Source organism: Copadichromis virginalis, linkage group LG22, assembly GCF_057382275.1.
Source record: "Copadichromis virginalis isolate Kocher_CV1m ecotype Utaka linkage group LG22, C_Virginalis_male_GT1.1, whole genome shotgun sequence".
Classification (NCBI taxonomy): Eukaryota; Metazoa; Chordata; class Actinopteri; order Cichliformes; family Cichlidae; genus Copadichromis; species Copadichromis virginalis.
In genome coordinates this window covers 7,473,907-7,494,021 of record NC_140638.1, presented here as the reverse complement: position 1 = coordinate 7,494,021, position 20,115 = coordinate 7,473,907, and the positions used below count along the sequence as shown (strand labels likewise).

Genomic DNA, 20,115 nt, shown 5'->3' with positions numbered 1-20,115 from the left:
TTATCTTGTCCTCGTCATCCCATGCTCTTCTGCATAATCTTCCCACCCTATTCCTTTAGTGAACGCTGCTTACTCCATCTGTCTCCATTTAAATAGTTTTTATTCCTCTTCCTCGTTCAACTCTTATTCTTTGTGTTTCTCTGTTTTCTTCTGCCCTTCCCTCTCCTGCTCATTAACCTGTGATTAACCAAGACCCTAAAACCAAATGATAAATGAAGCTTCTCTTTTCTTACAAGGTCATAAATCTACTGCTCTATATGCCCCCCTCCCTCCTTTCCCACCATCTATCCATGCAGGGCTGACAGCTCTGTTTCTCTGCTGTAGCTGTGAAGAACCATATTTAAGCAGCCATGTCAGAGCGATGGTTTGAAATGTTTACCTACAAACTGTGTGATAAGATTAGCTGGGTGATTTGCTTGCACTCATGTCAGCACATGCACACCCCATGATCCCTGGCCTATAATCTGAGGAGGGCTTTGACCCAGCATTTAATGATCCAGAGGTCAACATCACTGTTTTCATGGACCTCCTGAGCCTGAAGGGTGAGAATGAGGCGGCGTCAGAGTCGGGTCACGTAGGTCACGCAGGCTTCCTGCTTCCACCCGGGCTCAGTCAAGCTTCATTGCAATCCATCGATCATGTAACAAATTGCAATGTGTATTGCTGAACATGTGTATTCTATTCTGAGAGGCTCAACCTACTACAAGTCACTTTGCATAGTTTGATTTTGCCAAAGTGAAGATAACATGAACAGCATGCTCTGAAAATGCTACGTCCAGATGAACAGAATCAGTTTTTTGGAGATGGTTAGTAGTTACTGTAGCTACATTCATACATACATCAGTGGACGCCTTTCTGTGCCAAAGGTCTGATTTGTAAAGTGTGTGTGGCAGTGTGGGACTAACTGCTAATCTTGGATTGATACCAGTGTTTAAAAAATAATTTTGTCTGATTTCAATTCTGATTTTTATTTTTACCATGATAGATACAATAGAATAGGAGATCTCCTTTAAAAGAGGTCGGTTTTTCCCGTTGTTGAATGTAGGTAAATGAAATGAAGTCGTGTCTATGAAGCAACACAGTTACAAGTCAAAGATCTGGGTTTTAAATGTCTGTGTAAATGCTTTTAAAATAGCAAGTAGACATATTGAAGTTTATTTTAGACTCTGACAACATGATTTTTATGTTAAACTGAGCCAGCAGTTTCCTGGCTGAAGCTTCCTTTTTCATATAAGAGCAGTGTTGATTGTATCACCTGCTACTACCAAGAAAGAAGATTAGCATGTTTTCCTTTTCCTCTCACATGTGCTTCATGTTGCCTAAAGCTACTGTAGATGCATAGGTTAGCCTTTGTGACAGCAGGAAGGGGAACGTCATATTCATCAGTACTAGTTATCACTGTGGCCCGAGGACCTTTAGATTTCATATTTAAACCTGGATGTGCTTCTGACAGCCGGAGGTGCTTTCATCAGGCTCAGTGAATTTCTTACTGGCAGGAAAACTCAGTTCATGTTGATGTTGTCTCGCTCTTTGTGCCACTCATAGCTCAGCTAACTGCTTGTTAGTAGTTGCATCTGTATGTTGTGTTGATGTAGCTTCTTGTTATAAGCTTTGCATCCTATTGATATTAGTTATATGCTAAAAAAGATCTGCTGTGTGTGTCGGCGTGGCCCAAAGGGAGTAGAGCAGAGATGTTAATGTTCACATCCTTGTTCTTTTATATGCAGGGTGAAAGAGAGGACAGGGGTAATTGGGCTTTGTTTGCTGAAAACAAAAACTTTCACACGTGTGTATGTGTCTGTATTTCTGCGTGTGCAGGCCCAGAAACGTTTCCTGTTTTCTCAGCCATATAATTAAATTTTGCTATGCAGGAATTCCAGAAAAAGAGTTGTATGCTCTCCTGACATTTATTCAGACTCAGCAGCAAGGCTGCAGGGCTAATGACCCAGTTTGACTCCTTTAGTGTTTAAGCACAGTCGCCTGAAGAGTTTTTCCTCATTTTTCTCATATCATGAGATGGCCTCATATCTTAGAAACCCCAGGTCACTTCCTGAAACACAGTAAGCTTTTTGGGAAATGTTCTAATAACAACCTGTGTTTAACCAACACAGATGAAAGCCTTTATCAGAGGAAGGGAGCTTCCGCGTGATTCCACCGGCTGAAGCTTTTAGCTGGGAAACTTTAGTTTTTCACCTCTTGCTGGTCTCCAGGTGGGTCAGCTTCCCGTCTGTCATCACTCGTTTTTCTCCTCCATCCCTGTGTTTTGTGTGCGTCCTCCTGTTAATCCATCCTTGTTGGTTCATCTGGGGAACCACCCTCGTCACCACCCTAAATACCAGTATATTACTTCACCAGTATGTGATTTGTAGATTGTGAGATGAACTAACTAAAACAAATTAAAAATGCAGTTTTACATGTTGTCTGATGTGTAAATAAATAAAACAGTCAGTCAAGATTCCTGTAACTCTTCCAACCTGGAAAGAATGATGTTAGATAAAATCTTTAGTAGCTCAAGGTTGAATACCAACAAAGAAACGTGTACTTCCTGTAAATGTCGCACATGATTTTTCTTTAATGCCTCTTTAAATAACCGTAATGTAGCATTAATGCTAAACTAATGCTTCTGAAGCTTTTGTGCGGAACAAAAGGTTCAGATGGGTTTGAACCCAGGGCACTCCTACTTTGACGTAACACTAACAACGTATGTGCAACATAGAAATGCATACCTGAATAAAAAGGCTTTTTGTTTTGTTTTTTACACAGAGATGAAGGTGGAAGTGAAACAAAGTTCTCTAGTTTATAAAGAGGACCGCAAAGAAACTTACCAGTGTTTCTAACCTGATGAAAATAGTACTGTAGTTAAAGGGGACCTATTGAGGTTTTCTTTATTTTCTGTCATAAATGTACGGTTACAGTGGGTGATGCTCCTGTTAAGCACAGTTAAAGTTTCAAATATTTAGGTCAGTAAATTCCCAGCAGTCAAAAGCTCAGATTTCAGACGGCTCTGAACACTCTTTGCTTCTTATGATTTCATAGAGAGGTGATATCATTAATCTCATGAATACAGCCCTGGATGTGAGCACAGACAGCACACGGCTCTGATGTTTAAACACTCCGACTGTGAGGGGCAGCCAATCAGAAGAAAGCTGGCTTAAAGGTAGACGAGTTAAAACCGCTAATTTCAGACAGCAAATGAACTGAAGAGTCACAGCATGAGCATCAGATAACTGGTCTGTCTATGAAGTCTCAATCAACTCTAGTGAACTTCATGTTCACTTCTCTAAGTTTAAGTCTTCAGGAAGAACTGAAGTTCACTGTTTTACGTATGTGGCTAAACTTTGTTTTCAGCTGAATAAGATGTTTGAGAATAAATGCTGAAACACTGGGAACGAGTGGAGCTGTGCTGCTCTGTAACTGGACCCAGTCTGCCCCCTAACTGCAGGGTTCAGTGCTGCAGAGGGAAGCAGCGTCCCTCTGAGGTCATCTCGAAGTTTGGCTCTATGTCAACATAGCTCCAACTTTGCCTGCAGGCCATACATCATCTGTTTGTCATTGCAGTGCAAACAGAATTACAGCTTAATCACTCTTCAGGATCACAGGGACAATTTTACTGTGTGATTTAGTGACACGAGAAAGTCCGGTGCCTCTGCAGAGCACGCTGCTGGTGGAAATATATTTCATCAAAACATGTACAAGTGTTTTCTTCCTCTCGTCAGTATCCACCTCCTGAGTCTGAATCCTCGTGGTATTTTTGTCTGAATCGTCAGCCTCAGACTGGCAGGTCGGGACTGTGGCTGCCGGCTCAGTTTCCAGACGGGAAGAGTTTCTGCGGCATGTTGCCAGTAGAGATGTCAGAGGTCACGCAGCTGCCGGGGAACAGTGTGGGAGGCTGACAGTCAGTTGTGATGTTTTCATGGTCACACAACATGCAGCTGTGCAATGACTGGACTCTGAAAATAGCTGCTTTATTCAGATATAGTTTACAGCAGCTCTTTCAGAACAGTTTCTCTTCACTGTTATCTTTTTATAAAGATAACAGAGGCATTGGGCTCATAAGGGAGGACAGTTTCCATTTTTCATCTTTTATATAGCTAATTCTCAACACAAAACTATTACATTTTGGTTTAGCACTGTTTGATAGGGGATGCTTGCACAAGTAGAAGCTGGTTTAGATGCAGAGGTAATTGAGTTCATTCTGGCACATGGGATTTGGATTCAGAAGGACTAAAAGGAGCCAGAGAGGAGGAGGAGGAGGAAGGGGGAGATGGGAAGTTTTTGTCACCATGAAATCTGGACATGAAAGTCCAAGGCTAGAGGATTCATCACTGTGATGTGATCGTCATTTTCCTCATCCTGCTCCCTGCTGCTCATCCTCCCCTCTGCCCTCTGTGTTTCCTCCTGCAGTTGGCATTGGCTCTCAAACAGCTGGGATGCTGCACTTCGTTGTTAAATATTGCCAAAACACTATCTTAGTAATTCATCCCTGCTATTGCTACCATAAACCAGCTATCATAAAATGAAGGTTTTTACGGTGGCCATATGTGATAGAAATGTCCTTTTGTTTTTTTAGGGTAAGTTTATTATTAAATATATGTGTAAGTATACCTCTATATGTGTAAGCAACAGCTTAAACTGCTCTCAATGCCCTGTTTCTGAGATGTTTTGCCACTTTAGGCGCTGTATGATCTCATGGCATGCAGATATCTTTATATGGTCAGCTGAGGCACTCGGCTCTGTTTGTTAACACAGACGCTCTGCTGTTCAAGCCTCTGTTTGTGAGGGGCAGCCAATCAGAGCATAAAACACTACAAAAGACAAATTTAGCCAATGACATGACAAAATAACTTCGTAGTTTATTCACTATGACCTGAAACCAGCAGTTGAGCTCATAAATCCATCAGGACAGTGTTTACAGTGCAAGGGAGTCTTCCCATAGGCTTTGATATATGTAGATTTTTTTAATCGCCCTCTGCTGGCCGTTAGAAATATTACTAGATTAAGGCCTGGGAGTGTGTTTCACTTCACTGAGGTCCTGCACAAAATAAATAAGGCTTATATTGCAAAGAGGCTTTAATGGAGTCTAAGAGTAAAATATATTGAACTATAAATGTGCATAATAGATCCACTTTGATGGTGAAATATACCGCAGGAACAAATTATGGTTATGGCTTATGGTCATTTACTGCAGCCACTTGTGCAGCAATGCACCTGCGATTGCACATGCTCTTAGGTGTGCTCGGCCTGCAGGGTATTTGCATATGCAGATGCAGTTTATGGCTCGGCCTCTGTGTGTGTGTGTGTGTGTGTGTGTGTGTGTGTGTGTGTGTGTGTGTGTGTGTGTGTGTGTGTGTGTCTCTTTGTGGGAGTGAGGAGAGAAATTTGTTTGTGGAGTATTATCATGTGCTGGCCCAAGGCAGTAATAGGTGCGCACAAAGGTACGGCATATTTCTGGGAGATGTGGAGCGTGTGTGCCCGCGTACTTCTGTGTGTCAGGGTGACCTTGGTACTGACTGCAAGGATTGAGTTTTACTGGGGGAGGGAGAGACGGGAAGACGTGACAGGCTGTTGCGAGCATCGTATAGACCTGTCACGTAAAGGGAGATATTTACATTATTTAATTGTTTGTGTCATTTGAGGGTTTTCTGAGTTTCTGGAGGGATTTAATTATGCTAATATAGTCAGCAGTGAAGCTGACGGTCACAAAAGGCTTTCTGTGTGTGTGTGTGTGTGTGTGTGTGTGTGTGTGTGTGTGTGTGTGTGTGTGTGTGTGTGTGTGTGTGTGTGTGTGTGTGTCAGTGACTGTGAGATTTCTCCCTCTGATATCAGAAAGAAAAGAGTCTTTCACTCTCCGGCACAGAGCCTTGTAATAACACTGTAGCTTTCCTCCATCTCTCCTCTCAATGCTTCCTGTACTCTTCCATCTTTATCCCTCCATCTTTCTTCTTCTCCTGTTTCCTGCTTATACTGTAGTCTCACATCATCCCCGGGTTTTGTTGTAAATCTTCCATTTGTAAAACTTTTTGCGTGACGCAGATCCCTGACCTCTTGACCCTGACAGCATGCACACACAAGCAAAAACAGCAGCCTTTAATTCATTGAAGGTCCTGGGAGTGTAAGTGGTATTATACTGTTGAAGTGCATTTATGCATGTGAATTATTGATGTTTTTGCAGGTGTGAATTAAGTGTGCGTGAAGATGATGTGAAAATTAGCTTAGAGGAGGCGTTTTGTGTGCAGAGGGGCGATATAAAAGCAGATGTAACTGTAATTTTCCTCCTTAAAGACCTGATATTAAGCAGTGAAGGATTCTTAAAGATGGTTTAAGTGTGTAAACAACAACATAAAAAGATTCTTTCAGAGATGGTTGGTTTCAGGCTGCTGAGTGTAACACCCGACTTGTGTGTTCTCAGTGGTGTGAGTGTTATGTCATCTAGCCTAACACACACATGTTGGTCTCTTCTGCCCCACAGTGGTAGCAACAAACTTTCCCACACAAGACATGTCTGCTTCACACAGTTTCTTTTCTCACTTTTTTTCTGTTTTAGTTAATCTATTATTGTAGTTTCCTTTTCGCAACTGTGAGAAACTATAAATAAGTAAACGCAACATCCAGTTTCTGCTTTTCTGCAAACTAAAGTGCTCCATTCCCATTAAAGTGGGAAGCTGGAAATCCCAAACAGGCTTTTATTTCAGGTTTTATCTCAGCTTTGTCAAGTTTTAAGGTTCCCATTTACATATGCTCATCCTCTCAATACTTTGAAATAATAGGTCACTTAATTTCCTCCCTGTGAAAACAATCGTGTTAAACTGTCCATTACTTTCCTTTTGTGGTACTTTGGTGTTTCGTGTTTAACGTTGTCAGAAACTATCAGCAACATCTCAAAGAGCACGGCACTGACAAATTAAAACCTGGCTTTTATATAATCATGTTATTATATAACTACTATATAACTGCACAGAAAATCTTGATGATAATTCAAGTAAAGGAACATATTTTGCATTTCATCAGTGTCTGTAAAGTTTGTGAAGTTGTTCTGTGGACAAGTCATCGTGATGATAAATGTAAAGTTGTTCATAATTATTGTTTGTTGAATCACTTTGTCAAACTCTTGGCAATATTAGCATGTTTTTGCTGAATTTGTAGCACAGAACATCACAACTCCCATGTCTGTGCGTGTGTAGTAGCTTTAATTAACTTGGAAAATGTACAAACCTTAAATTTTCAGTGAATTTTCTTGTTCAGTGTTGAAACTGTCAGTCTGACTCTCATCTGAGTGCAGGCCATAATCTTGGGACAAAAAGGACTCTGGGTAATGTAGTCAGTGCATAGCACTAACTAAACTACAGTGGAAAGTACCGGACAGTTAGTCGGGATCTTGAACACACGTCCATCACCTCATGTTATCTGGTAATTGTGATGTTCAGGAAATGACAAACAAAGAAAGACTCACTCCTCGTCTTTAAATCAGTGTGTTAAATCACATGAACTCAAATCAACACGACAGTCAGAACAGTCTGAGGCGGTGAAGTTTTTCACCCCACAAATAGAGCATCAGATTTGTTGTGGTTGTGTGTTGTTTTGTCTCGAGGTTGCTAGGACCAAAAACCTCAGCAGCTTTTTCAGAGGTGACATGATAACTTGACCACAGAGTCAGACGCACAGACACTCACACAGACACTCAGGCACAGACACACAATTCTCTGCGAGGTGAGAGCAGCTGTGGGACCCCCTGCCTTTTAGTGTGCAGCCTGAATCATGCTGAATCACTCTGTAATATCTCTTACACACACACACACACACACACACACACACACACACACACACACACACACACACACACACTCACACTCTCCCCTTGTGTCCAAAGCTTTTGAACGCACCGTCACAGTCAGCAGACATCACTCAAAGATAGCCGTTAATAAATATCACAGACAGGATGCATTGCTCACTCATGGCAACAGAGGTAAACACGCATACACACTCACCTTCTCAACAGGGGTGCACACTCGCACTCACAGACACACTCACATCATCATCATCATCATCAACAAATTCTGCCAGCGTGTGCACCCACTTAGAAAGTTATATGCATGTGTGCATACTAATATATATACATACAAAAATCTATTTTAACATGCTAAAATGGTAATGCAGAGAATGCACACAGGAAGATGGTATGGTATCTCCCATGTGGTTTCCTTCTGAGTGTGAGGCAACCACACACACACACGTGGCATACACACATTTCCGTCCTTTTAGTCCCATTTCTTTTATTTACTGCTTTTCTAACTGCGCACTGAGCAACGGCTACAGTCTGGTCGCTTGTTTCAGGGGAATGGAATTCACTGTTAGAGTGTCAGAGAGCGAGTGAGGTTAAAACGCAGCGAGAGAGAGAGAGGCATAGGGGGGAGAGGGAGGGCATCTGAATGGAGAGAGGGACTCAGAAGTTTGTAGCTGCAGGAGTTTGTGTAGGAAGTTGAGAGATGCTGCTGGAGGAAGGAAGGGAAGAAGTGAAAGCAGGCCAAGGATCGTCATGATTCTGTGCGCGGACCTTAGAAGGCTTGTGTGAATCTGCGTGGATGCTGCTAGCGTTGGGACGTAACCTGGAGGGATTCAGTTGTTGGACTTTCAGGAACTTCACTTGGTTGTTATTTAAGTGGTATTTTGTGGAAGTTCAGACAGACTAGGAGCACTTTGTCATCGCTCGGTACGACAAGATGGATTTTCTGTCAGACCCTGATGTCATAACGCCAATCCTGGTGGTGGCTTTTCACTTTCTGACTGCAGCTGGGTTTTGGTACTACCGCCGCCGCCGCCGTCAGATGCCCATCACTGACGCAGGTAAACGGTCACTGTCGACTACAGTTTTCCTCCTCCTCACTGCTTCAGTTCTGACTTATATGTCAAGATCCATGTGCTTCCTGTTTAGGCTCCGCCTCTTCTGCTTCTTTGTTAGCATGTCAGTGTCTTTTTCCCCCCTTTATATTAGTACCTTTAGTGTTTTCTTGGCTTGTAATGGGTGTTTGTATTAACCGTGCAGTTTTTCTATTTTAGCTTTACTGGAATGTAAAGCAGCTTGTGCTGTAAGAGCATGAAGGTTCCTCCTGTTTCATCTCCTGTTACACTGAGACACTTCATGCTTTTGTGCTGCAGGGACTTTATTGTTGTATCTACATGAGTCAGTGGAGGAGAATCCATGAAAAAGATGTTATATCGTCGCATTTATGTGCATCTTCAGCTGCTTGCATGAGCTATGCTCTGTGTTTAAATCTTCATACTCTACAGTAAACAATGAAACGCTGTGCTGCCAGTAAGCTGCTAAGTTTGGTCATGTGTCCAATTATTCATACCTTTGTCTTGCATTAGGGAAATTCCTTTTGTGTTTTGTAATGTAGCCTTGGTGCTAACGCTCCTTTAAAGCCTGCTCGAGTTGCATAATTAATACTGTACCTGTCTAAAGTCTGGGATGACTACATCGTTTTGACATATTGATGGTAACCTTTACACTCACGCTCAGTAGCTGCTGTTCTGTCAAAGCTTGTGTCTCATGAGCGGAAAAACTGAACCAATTTCTATGTTTGGTTTTGGGACTGTGGCTAATTTTATCTGACTGCGGTGACTGACTGGGATTCACAAGCAGAGCAGTATCTGCCATGATGTCACAGTGTGAATCAATGAGGTCGATCGGTACTGGGGGGGTGAGGCCAGATCATCTCTGATCACGATTGAGGTGTGGTAAGAGAGAAAAGCGGGCAGTGAAAAGGCTGGCGGGAAACATGGCCGCTATGAAGATAATTAGTGATGGAAGGTGGCCAGAATATGGTTGAACTCATTTGCTTAATGTAGGATTTCACTTTGGTTTAGCACAGGGGTCGGCGACTCCAGGCCTCGAGTGCCGGTGTCCTGCAGATTTTAGATGTGTCTCGATCCAACACAGTTGATTCAAATTGCTAAATTACCTCCCCAACATGTCTTGAAGTTCTCCAGAGGCCTCAAAATCAACTAATCATTTGATTCAGGTGTGCACTCCAGGCCTGGAGTTGCCTACCCCTGGCTTAGCATATGTGGTCTGGCATTTACCTACTGAAATAAGCAAAGTTTTTACTGAAAAAAAGCCCTGGATGGTTATTGATAGACACAAAAATATGAGGTGTGGTTAGATAATTAATGCTGCTAAATAAACAAGATGCAAGATATGTTTCCTTACACATATGTAATATTTCCTTTGAGTGCACTCACCCTCTGTATGGCTGCAAGGCGGTGAAAGTGTGACTTTCTCACCGTGATTTGATCTTTTTGAAGCTCATTCAAAGATGGATGTGAGCGGAATTAGGTGTAAGTGTCACTAACAGATAATACGTCTCATAATACATAAAAGGAGTGTGAACACTTGGCTGTCTGCGTTTAGGTGCGTGCAGTAATTCGGTTACATGTGGGTGTCACAATGATTGTGCACTTGTAGGAATGCAACTACTTTAGTCATTTGGAGATGTTGGGTGTGGTTGGACGTTATGAAGCATCATATTTGACTTTCATGTTGATTTACTTGTTGTTTCCAGTTTATAGAGGAGCTGCTACTGTGTAACACAGCTGCAGTGTGTGTGTGTGTGTGTGTGTGTGTGTGTGTGTGTGTGTGTGTGTGTGTGTGTGTGTGTGTGTGTGTGTGTGTGTGTGTGTGTGTGACTTGTGACAGGAAACTCAGCATTTCACAGTGATAGGCCAAGCATGCCAGGGTGTGTGGATGCATGGGTTTTTATATAGAAAGTACATGATGTGGTAAAAGTTGACATACTACTTAAATGTCAGTGGTTTATGCTTTCTTTGAAATTACTACGCTTTTTATTGAGCACAGGGTTTGTTGTTTACGCGTACAGCCTGTCCAACAGCGCAACATCAGTAAATAATAAATAAGGCTTCAGTAGATTTAAAAACCTGCACCAAGGAGAAGTTAATAATCTGTCTGTTTGTTAGGATTACTCTGGGTTGAATGAAAAAGAATTAAAGTGTTACCAAAGTTGTTTAGTAGTAGTATTTTACTAGTAATAGTTTAGCTTAACTTATATTCAATTTAATTATTTTGAATATATCAGGATTTAGAAGCTTTTAGAAGGATTCTTTGTGAGAATGGGGCAAACTGTTGTTGTTCTCAGGACAAAATGACAAAGGGACTCAACGCATTTATGATTTGGAGGGAATTTTCTGTGAGATGAAGAGTCAGGTCTTTTGTGGAAAATCTTCCAAAAAGTTTGAACTTTCACTAAACTGCTTGGCTTGTAATTATATGACCGATCTGTCTGTCACCATCTACCAGAGGCAAATTTTAACCAGTTAGATCTGAATCTACAAGCTCTGTAAGCACACAAACAATGTGTCTAGATAAAAGTGAAAATGTGTGCATAAGTCACCGTAAAAATAACTAAATATCTAAAACCTCCCATGGCTGCAGCCATATTGGACTGTAGTTCTTCATAGTTAGCTAACTGGTCTGAATCAGCTCTGCTTTGCTTGTAAATGCTGAAGCCTGCTGGAGTGATTTCCAGTTGTCAGAAAAAATGAAAATTCAATCGTCTCACTGTAAAAAGCAAACGTACTAAATTGAAAACAAGTTAAAGCAATGTCTGCTTTAATGTCATGACCACTGAACAGGATGATGAAGTCTTTATTTAGATGTGGGTCGATAACAAAGCCACAGTGACCCTGAATCAGCTTCACTTCCTAACAGGGTTTTACAAACTGTATCACTCTGACCCGAGCAGAAACAGTTTGTAAAACTAATTTGAATTGATTAAAGTCACGTGTAGAAACGTTGAAGGGGCTGATCTAACACGCATCTGTGTAGTATTTAATGCACAGTAGGAGTCCAGGAGTCTGCATTTAAGCCCTCAGGTGTCTGTCGTCTGTGGCCACAGGAGGGCAAATTGAATGTGATCTTAATCTGCTGAAGGGGCGAACTGGACAGCTTGTTAGTGTGCAATTGGGACATCTTAGCCACCCAGCAGGGAAAGTTTAGATTTGAAAATTGAAGAAAATGACAAACTGCCAAATATTTAACATGCAGTGTTTGTAGCTGCCAATGAAAGAGACAGAAATGGGATGAGAAGCGGAAGAGAAGAAAGAATAAAATGAAAGAGAAGGGACAGAGTGGTGCCAGGCTTCAAGTGTCACCAGAAATGGGCTAAATGAGCCCTGGGAAACAGGCCGGCTGCAAGAAAAATGGAAAACGAAAGAGAAAGTGAAAGAAGTGACAGACAACCAGGCAGGCTAGAAGAGGAAAAGCAGGACACTTGGAAGCATCCTTCACTTCCACATTTAATTTAAATTGAATCAGAGGAGGAGAACGCCAGACCACCGGAAGACCGGGCAGAAGAGAGAGTGTGTTAGAGATTAGTGGCGATAACGGCAGAGAAGGAGGGAGCGAGGGATAAGCATGCTGCGTGGTATTAGAGGCGTAAGCTCCGTCTGGTATTTTTAGTGTGGATGGTCCCTTAGTGACAGAAAGAGAGAACCACTGTGAAGACTGAGGAGGAGAAGAATACCAGAGAGGAAGAGGACACGACATGAGGAGGGATGGAGCTGAAGGAATAAGGCTGCTGTTGGAGGGAAAGGGGGGGAAAGGGGAGGAGCTTGTGTGGCTCTGTCTGAGCTTGTTGTGACTATAAGAGTGTTTGTGAGTCACTGCCTCGCCTGGATAAGTGTGTGTACCTGTACTGTACAACACTGTCCACAGTACACATCCTGCAAGCATCAGGAGCTCGCTTTAACGTCCGCCCTTCCTCACCGCCTGGGTCCGGGTCACATGACCTGTCGGTGGATATTGTTTGACTCAGAGCTTTTAGCCAGAGCGGTGCAGACTCATTGCTTCCACACAGCTGAGATTATTCAAACCTGCGTTGGCGCTGTCTGGCACAGCTGAGCTATTTTAAGAGACGGCAAAGAACAAGCGAAGAGGCTTCATAAAAATGTGCGTTTAGTCTGTCAGCTGTGAGGACGCAAGCAGGACACTCTTTTATTTTTTTTGTATTTGTTGGTTTTTTATTGCCGGGATGTGTAATCTTATGTCACATGTCGAATACCAGCCAGTTGAGAGCTAAAGAGCAGCTAGTGGGCTCTTATTAAGCACTCACCTGGATCTGAGCTTCAGCTGTGATCCAGGCCTGGCTCAGTTGGGCTCGTCATCTCATGGCTGTTACACGAACAGACTCGTGCACTAATGAGATGACTGATTCCACTCAAGCTGGTTTTCCTGTCAGTATTTAATTAAAGTCCACCTCAGCTCAAGTCCTGGCCTTCTCCTCAGTTTTCTTCTAGCTAGCAGGATTGTTTTTACAAAAGCCAGCTGTGAAGTTTGTGTGTGCATCTTTGGGGAAGGAAACCTGTGATATCAGTAAGCTGGTGGCACTGCTGGAAAGCAAAAGAATGCATGGGTGTTTGCAAAGCGTGGCAGAACAAGCCTTGATTGTATGAGTGCTTTTGTTTTCGAAACATTCAGGGAGTGGATTACATCATCCTAAATGGACGTGGCTGGAGCGAAAAAAGACATTTTTATTAAACGACATCACTGTGGGACACGTGCATATACTTCCCTTCTAAAAATTTCCTTTAAAGGAGTCAGCTTTACGAGAAACACAATTTGTCCCTCCAGGATTTTCCTTGAGAGGTTCCTGCGTACGCATTGAAGAGGAAAGGCAGAAATAAAAGAGAGAAAACAGAGGAGATGAACACGACAGCACCCCTGCAGCTCTGCAGAGCCACCGTCAGCTGCAGTCGGAGAACACACCGTCTGTTGTGGCCTGCAAACAGAGGGCGAGTGAGCTACAGAATAAGTGACACACAGAGAGAGAGAGTCGTAGCTTAGTGAGGAAGTGAGATTAGGGAGTGAAGGAGGCTGTCCTTTTCATACTCAGGGGAGGAGCTGCCAGCTGACTTTGACACACACGTGTGTGAGAGCAACTGCGCTTGGGAAAGAGTGACTGTAGGCCGGAGACATGGCAGCGACGGCAGGGATCAAGGGAAGAGGGAACGGGTGAACCATAGAGAGGGGGAGAGAGCGGCGCTGAGACTGAAACTGGTGGTACCGTCCGGTGCGCTCCTGTCGGCCACGGCTTTCAGTTTCGGATACATGGGGACAGCTTGTTGCCAAAAAGACGTCTCACTGCTATCATTATCTGACTTCTGTCTCGGATTATGCGTCACTGACATCAATTCAAGGTCTGAGTAGAGGCGGAGGAGTGAAACAGTAGAACATGTGGCCCGACTACAGGAATGAGTGTAACCTCAACGCTCACCTGTACTCGCTCATGTGCTGTGCAGGTCAGTGTGAGCCCCTACCTGTGTGTGTGTGTGTGTGTGTACAGTTCATGTCAACAGGGAAGCTGTAGAGTGTGTGCAGTGCATGTTTACATGTTGCAGAGAGTCTCCTGTGAGCACGTGTTTATGTGTGTGTTTGAACAGTTCCCATTTGTGCACATGCCGGTGACAGCAGTTATGCTAAAGGTTGTCTCTATTAATCATTGTTCGTCTGAACGCAAAGGGTGAAGTGTGTGCACGTCCTGTGTTTAGAGAGCCTGGAAGGGGGTGTGTACGGCTTAACAATGCACTCTGCTGTGCATGTGTGTTTGCCTTTCTGTGGCTACCACTCACACATCTCCACATGTCTCTGGTTTTTAAATCCTATAACCCGCATATCTGGGATTACTAACCCCAGCTGCCACGCCTGGATGAACCTGATGAATCATTACACGATCATTAAGGACTTTAGGTTTGTAACCTAAGTTTTTCCTCTGGGTTAACAAGCCGGACTACCCGGGCAGGTTTGGGAATCAAGGCGTGTGGCAGTGGTGAAACTATTTTGCAAGAGATGTTGAAATTTGCGCTCTTTGCTGAGAGGCTCTTCCGTCTATGTAAACTCCTTAGAGGGGTCACTCTGTGCGAGTCTGGGTGGGTGTGTTTTTCAGGGTTTAGGGCATCTTTGACTTTTATCCAGTTGAGATGTTTGAACCTAAAGCCTAAATCAGACTTTCTCTTTTTGAAATCTCCACAATGCTGTCGGAGCTGTTCGACAGCATTGTGGAGGTCTGAGAGGGTGTGTGTGTCACTGAGTGTGTGTTTGCATAGGTGTGGGTGTCAGACAGAGAGATAACAAGATGCTTAAGAAGGAAGTGATACTCTTTCCCCATGGTCGCGCTCTCACATGGTGGCAGCACGTAAACAGCAGATGAAGAAGTGAGGTACCTGGAGCAACCTTTTTTCTGATTGGCTGATGCAAATTCATTCAATATAGTAGAGGGAAAAAAACTCTTCAGCTCTAATTTGTTCTCATATGATAAAGTATAATATATAAAATTAATGTAAGCATATTTTTATCTCTTTATATGGGAATTGTTTCTACTTAATTACTTTATTTCATTCCCTAATTTCTTGGTAGATTAGCTTCATCCATCTGGTCTCGTTGTTGTTTTCGGAATAAGGCGGATGTAATCAACCAGTAGTTACCGAGCAGAAACTTATGAAATGTTTTGTTTGTTTTTTTAAAATGAGAAGAGTGGGATGCAAGAAAGATGCTAAAATGTATTAATAAATAAAAAGGAAAGAAAGAAAAAGATTAACATAGAAATATCAGTTCATCGGTGATTCCCATTTTTAATATTTTAAAACTTGAAACTACTTTCTACTTTTAACTTTGACCAGAATTATAATGGATTTTTAAATTCTACATTCACATGTATCCAAATCCATGTGAACCGAAAGGATGTGGTGCTGTTTTTCCATCAGGAAGTCAGATATTTAACTGAAAGGCGGGAAGGGTCTGTGTTTCCTCCCAGACAGGCTGATATGAACAGAGGAAAGCTGAAGAGGCTCCGCGAGTCCGTATAAAAACCAGGAGGCTGTGGTTGCGGTGAGGAGATAATGAGTTGTGGGTCAGCATCAGGCTCTATTCCTGGTCTGGCTGCCTCACTCCTCTGGCCTGGGGAGGCCTGGAGCTGTGCCTGGCTGCAGGTCACACAGAAAGAGACTGAATCAGAGAGGCGGAAAAACCTCTGCAGAAATGTAACGAAGAGAGAAGGAAGCATAAAGTTTGCACTCAAAAATAACAAGTGGGGCAGAAAAGTGAAATGTTTTTTGAGCATCAGGAAAACATCTTATTTTATTAAGGGTGATGTCATCCAGATAAAATATGCAGTAAAGATGTTGCAATCATGTTCGTGGACGTTTAACGAGGCTCTTATCAACAGGACCTCCAGCTGTTCTCCATGAACTTGAAGACTGAGTCCTTTTGTTCGGTTCCATGTGCAGCTTTATAAAATGAGTGTGTGTAACCAAAAGCCACTACCAGTTTGACTGTGGGAGGTTTGAGCAGCACCTTCTTGTCATCCCATTGACAAAATTCAGATTGAAATTAAAGTATTCAGTCATTTAACAGAAGATTTTCGTTTTTTGTATAAAACACATAATCATTGCAGACACAAACACAGTGTGACCTCTTCATCTACGTAATGCACTAAATAATCGCAGTGGCTGCAGCATCTTTGCAAGATTTGGATTATGTAATTTACCTCTCTCTCTTTCTCTCCTTTTATTTCTCTTTGTGCAGATGAGCGGGACAGGGTGCAGAAGAAAACCTTCACAAAATGGGTCAACAAACATCTCATCAAGGTATGTATCACTAACTTTTACTGCTGGGATTGCTCAGCTGGGATTTCCAGGTTATTTTTGAATGAATGGTAATAGTTCTGAGAAAAGATCTTCAATAGAAATCACACTATAAATTGTAACAACTTACATCAATCACGTTTCAATGGTTGTTTGTGTACTGTGTATGAAATCAGTGCTCCGCACTCTGACCTCGTGTACCATCCCAGACAACATTTATTTGATAATCAATGAAGTGAGCAGTCTCGGGTCATAAAGCAGCTGGACTGTACATCTTCAGTCCAGCGGGAGCAGAGTAATAGCTTCAGAAAAAGCTCCTCTAGATGTTCCGCCTGATTTACTCCTTCTGAAATTGTCCTGCAGCTCTTCATCTCATTCTCACGTTTCCTGTCTTCTGGCATAAAACTAACAATATATATTTTTTCCACTAAGACTTCCTGCTGGTCCCATTCTTCTCCATCCTTTTATCTGAGCTGTCAGTGCTGTTGCATCAGGCTGGTGTGTAATGATCAGCGTTAATGTGACTGTGTGCGAGCGGCACTGCTCCATCGATGGATGAGCATCTGTCTGCATCATTTAGCCCCTGTTTTATCACCGTTAGCGGCTCTGAAACTACAGCTTGTTAAATGCCTTCCCTCCCTAATGTTTAACAGAGAAAACACAGTTGAGAATGAACTGAACAAGAGTCCTAAATGAATATTTGAATGCGGTTGTGTATTTACAAATGCTTAGAGGAAGGCAGATATTTAATTATTTATGGCTAAGTTTTTGAATATGTTTGTTGATTTTTAGGGCATTAGAAAAGAAACATCCCATTTTAATAAATCTGAATGAGCAGCTGTGAGAGCCAACATTCATGTAAATGATATTCACTGTTCTTCTTTCACAATGCACAAACCAAGGTGCCATAACACCCTGGAGACTAAATCCTCCATGACTGGATGCCTGGAGACTTTCAGTCATGCTCAAATATGAAATTAAGCTGAACGTAAAACATTTGTCGCTTAAATATATATATATATATATTTAGTGTGTATATATATGTCTTTCTATAGGCCACAAACAGCTGCCCGTTCTGTCTGCATAGCATCACATCAGCGTTCAGTCACACGGTTTCTGTCACATCCATAAAGTACAGTGTGTACGCCATGTGTCACACAGGCCGTAAGGAGAATGCAGAGCATTTCTGTCACATGACCCGGGCAGGGAAACGTCTGTCTGACCCCATAACTCTGGAGCAACTGTCGTCAGAGCTGCCCAGCCTGAAAATGTAACTCTGTATCAGCTGGCGCTGCCAGGCCAATGCCGACTGTGAATGTAGGTCAGAGATGAAGAGACAGAGCGGCCGCGAGAGATGTTAATGATTTTTTTTTTTCTTCTCTTTTTGAGAGCTCGAAATTCAGCTTATATTTTCTAATGGGAGGTCACGTCATCTGTGCAGTCATACAAGTTTAAAGTGTTGTTCAAATGTTGAATTAATCAGTTATTAACGTCACAGAGTATTAAACTGCCAATGTGAATGAGCCGGTTTTAGTTGAGCGATGATCCGGTCTGTCACATTTTCTTGAATCTTATCGGTTCATTTTAATCAGTGATGGTGTCTGCACAACAGTTTTGGTTTCAAAATAAGCTGAAACTCTATGTCGGGCCTTTAGGCAGAATTGATAATGAGTTGCAGCATCTCTGTTCTCTGTGACAGGAAAAATTACATTTATTTAGGCTGTTTGTTGTTTTGTTATTATCTGTTTTCTAATTCAGCGGTCCCCAACCTTTTTTGCGCCACGGACCGGTTTGTGCCCGACAATATTTTCACGGACCGGCCTTTAAGGTGTCGCGGATAAATACAACAAAATAAAACTAGTACCGGTACCGAAAAAAAGAAGATTTACTCATAACACACGTGAAAAGACCCAGGAAAACAGAGTTAACGAAAAAAAAACGATAACAAAATAACGCTAAAAACCCTTAAAACCATACAGTTCACACCCGAGTCTCACCCTCGCGGCCCGGTACCAAATGAGTCACGTACTGGTCCGTGGCCCGGGGGTTGGGGACCACTGTTCTAATTGATCAAAACACATAATGACCGATTAATCAGTTGAAATGTGTATTTTTGTATGCTTGCACAGTGCGAGCCATTACATTGGACAGTTTATTTTGAGTTGTATTAGTAAAGTGAGTTCTGACTTATTGTTTTGGTGAATTTTGTTCAATCAAAACTTACCCATAAGGACGTAAGACCTAAGAAAATGTATTGGAAACAATGCTGTGCGCTTGAATAGACAGAAGTGTGAAATAGTTGTGTGCCCTGCGTCATATATCGACTCTCAGCCAGCACTGTTAAACCTACAAACCTCCGCCCTGTCAGCTGGGAGAAATGCAGAGAAAACAAGGCTGAGCGAGACAAAAGATGAAGAACGGAAGGCAGAATCAAAACTAAACTCTGGAGATAAAAACAAAGAGCCTGTTAAAGAAAAGATAAAGGGACGTTAGGTAGCATAATGGCTCTTCACTTCCTGTTTGTTGTTGATGTCTGTGTATGTGCGCCAAGTAGAGCTGGGCGATAGAACGATAACGATATGTATCGCGATATAACTTTTACTCGATAGAGAAATTAAGCTATCGCGATAGACCTCGCCGCTCTTGTCCTCAAAAAAAAAAAAAAAAAAAAAAAAAGGTCAGCCAATCCAAATTAAGTAGCGCAGAGCCGCAGCGTCACGGCCGCAGCGTCACGTCGCGTGACTTGTTACGTACAGCACAAGTGCCAAGCCACACGTGTGTTTGTTTGGGAAGCAGCCAGCGGGTAATGGAGCCAGCGCGTAATGGAGGAAATGAGTGTGCCGACTAGAAAAATCAACCGAGCGTGACCGAAGAGAAAACAGATGATGGTTCCAATGCCGGAGAGATTGTCAAACGGAAGAGCCATAGAAGTTCCGTAGTGTGAAGGTATTTCGGCTATTTCAAGTCTGACAAAAATAGAGTAGCGTTCACTGTAAATTGTGCCGAAAGCAAGTCTGGAAATACAATAAACTGGTGCATGCGTCACACTGCGCCACGTTATTGTTTCGGTGAAATGAATTTCTACAATACTGTTACTGTTAATTCTACTCTCTGCAGTGTTTAAATGCTTACATATACACACAGTTACTGTCCCTCCACACTTACGACTCGGTTCTGCTTCTATGCCCCAGCTTTGTTTACTTTTTCCCACCGAGGCTTCTAGACTTCTGATTGGCCAACATTTAGGCACGGTTAGGAATCTAGCGCCACCTGCTGCTTTGGCATGTTCATAGCAGCGTTTTCCTTCATTTCTGCCTTTATGTGTGGACGGGATTATTTTTTAAAACGAAAATGGAAAATCTCCGTTTTCAAAAATACCCGTGTACGTGTGGACGTAGCCTCAGTCTCTGACTGGAAGCGCTAATTCGTCATTCGGCTTTTGTCAGACTAAAGTAACTGTTAAAA

At 42.5% G+C, this 20,115-nt stretch overlaps 1 protein-coding gene across 6 annotated transcripts in view; it reads left to right on the top strand.

Moving 5' to 3' along the window:
• macf1a (microtubule actin crosslinking factor 1a) overlaps positions 1–20,115 on the top strand; it is a 224,494-nt gene that overhangs the window by 70,734 nt on the left and 133,645 nt on the right. For all 6 annotated transcript variants that reach the window (XM_085446515.1, XM_085446511.1, XM_085446513.1 and 3 more), the window contains exon 2: positions 16,592–16,653. In XM_085446515.1, the coding sequence (XP_085302641.1) occupies positions 16,592–16,653 (62 nt within the window). The remainder of the gene's footprint in view (positions 1–16,591; positions 16,654–20,115) is intronic.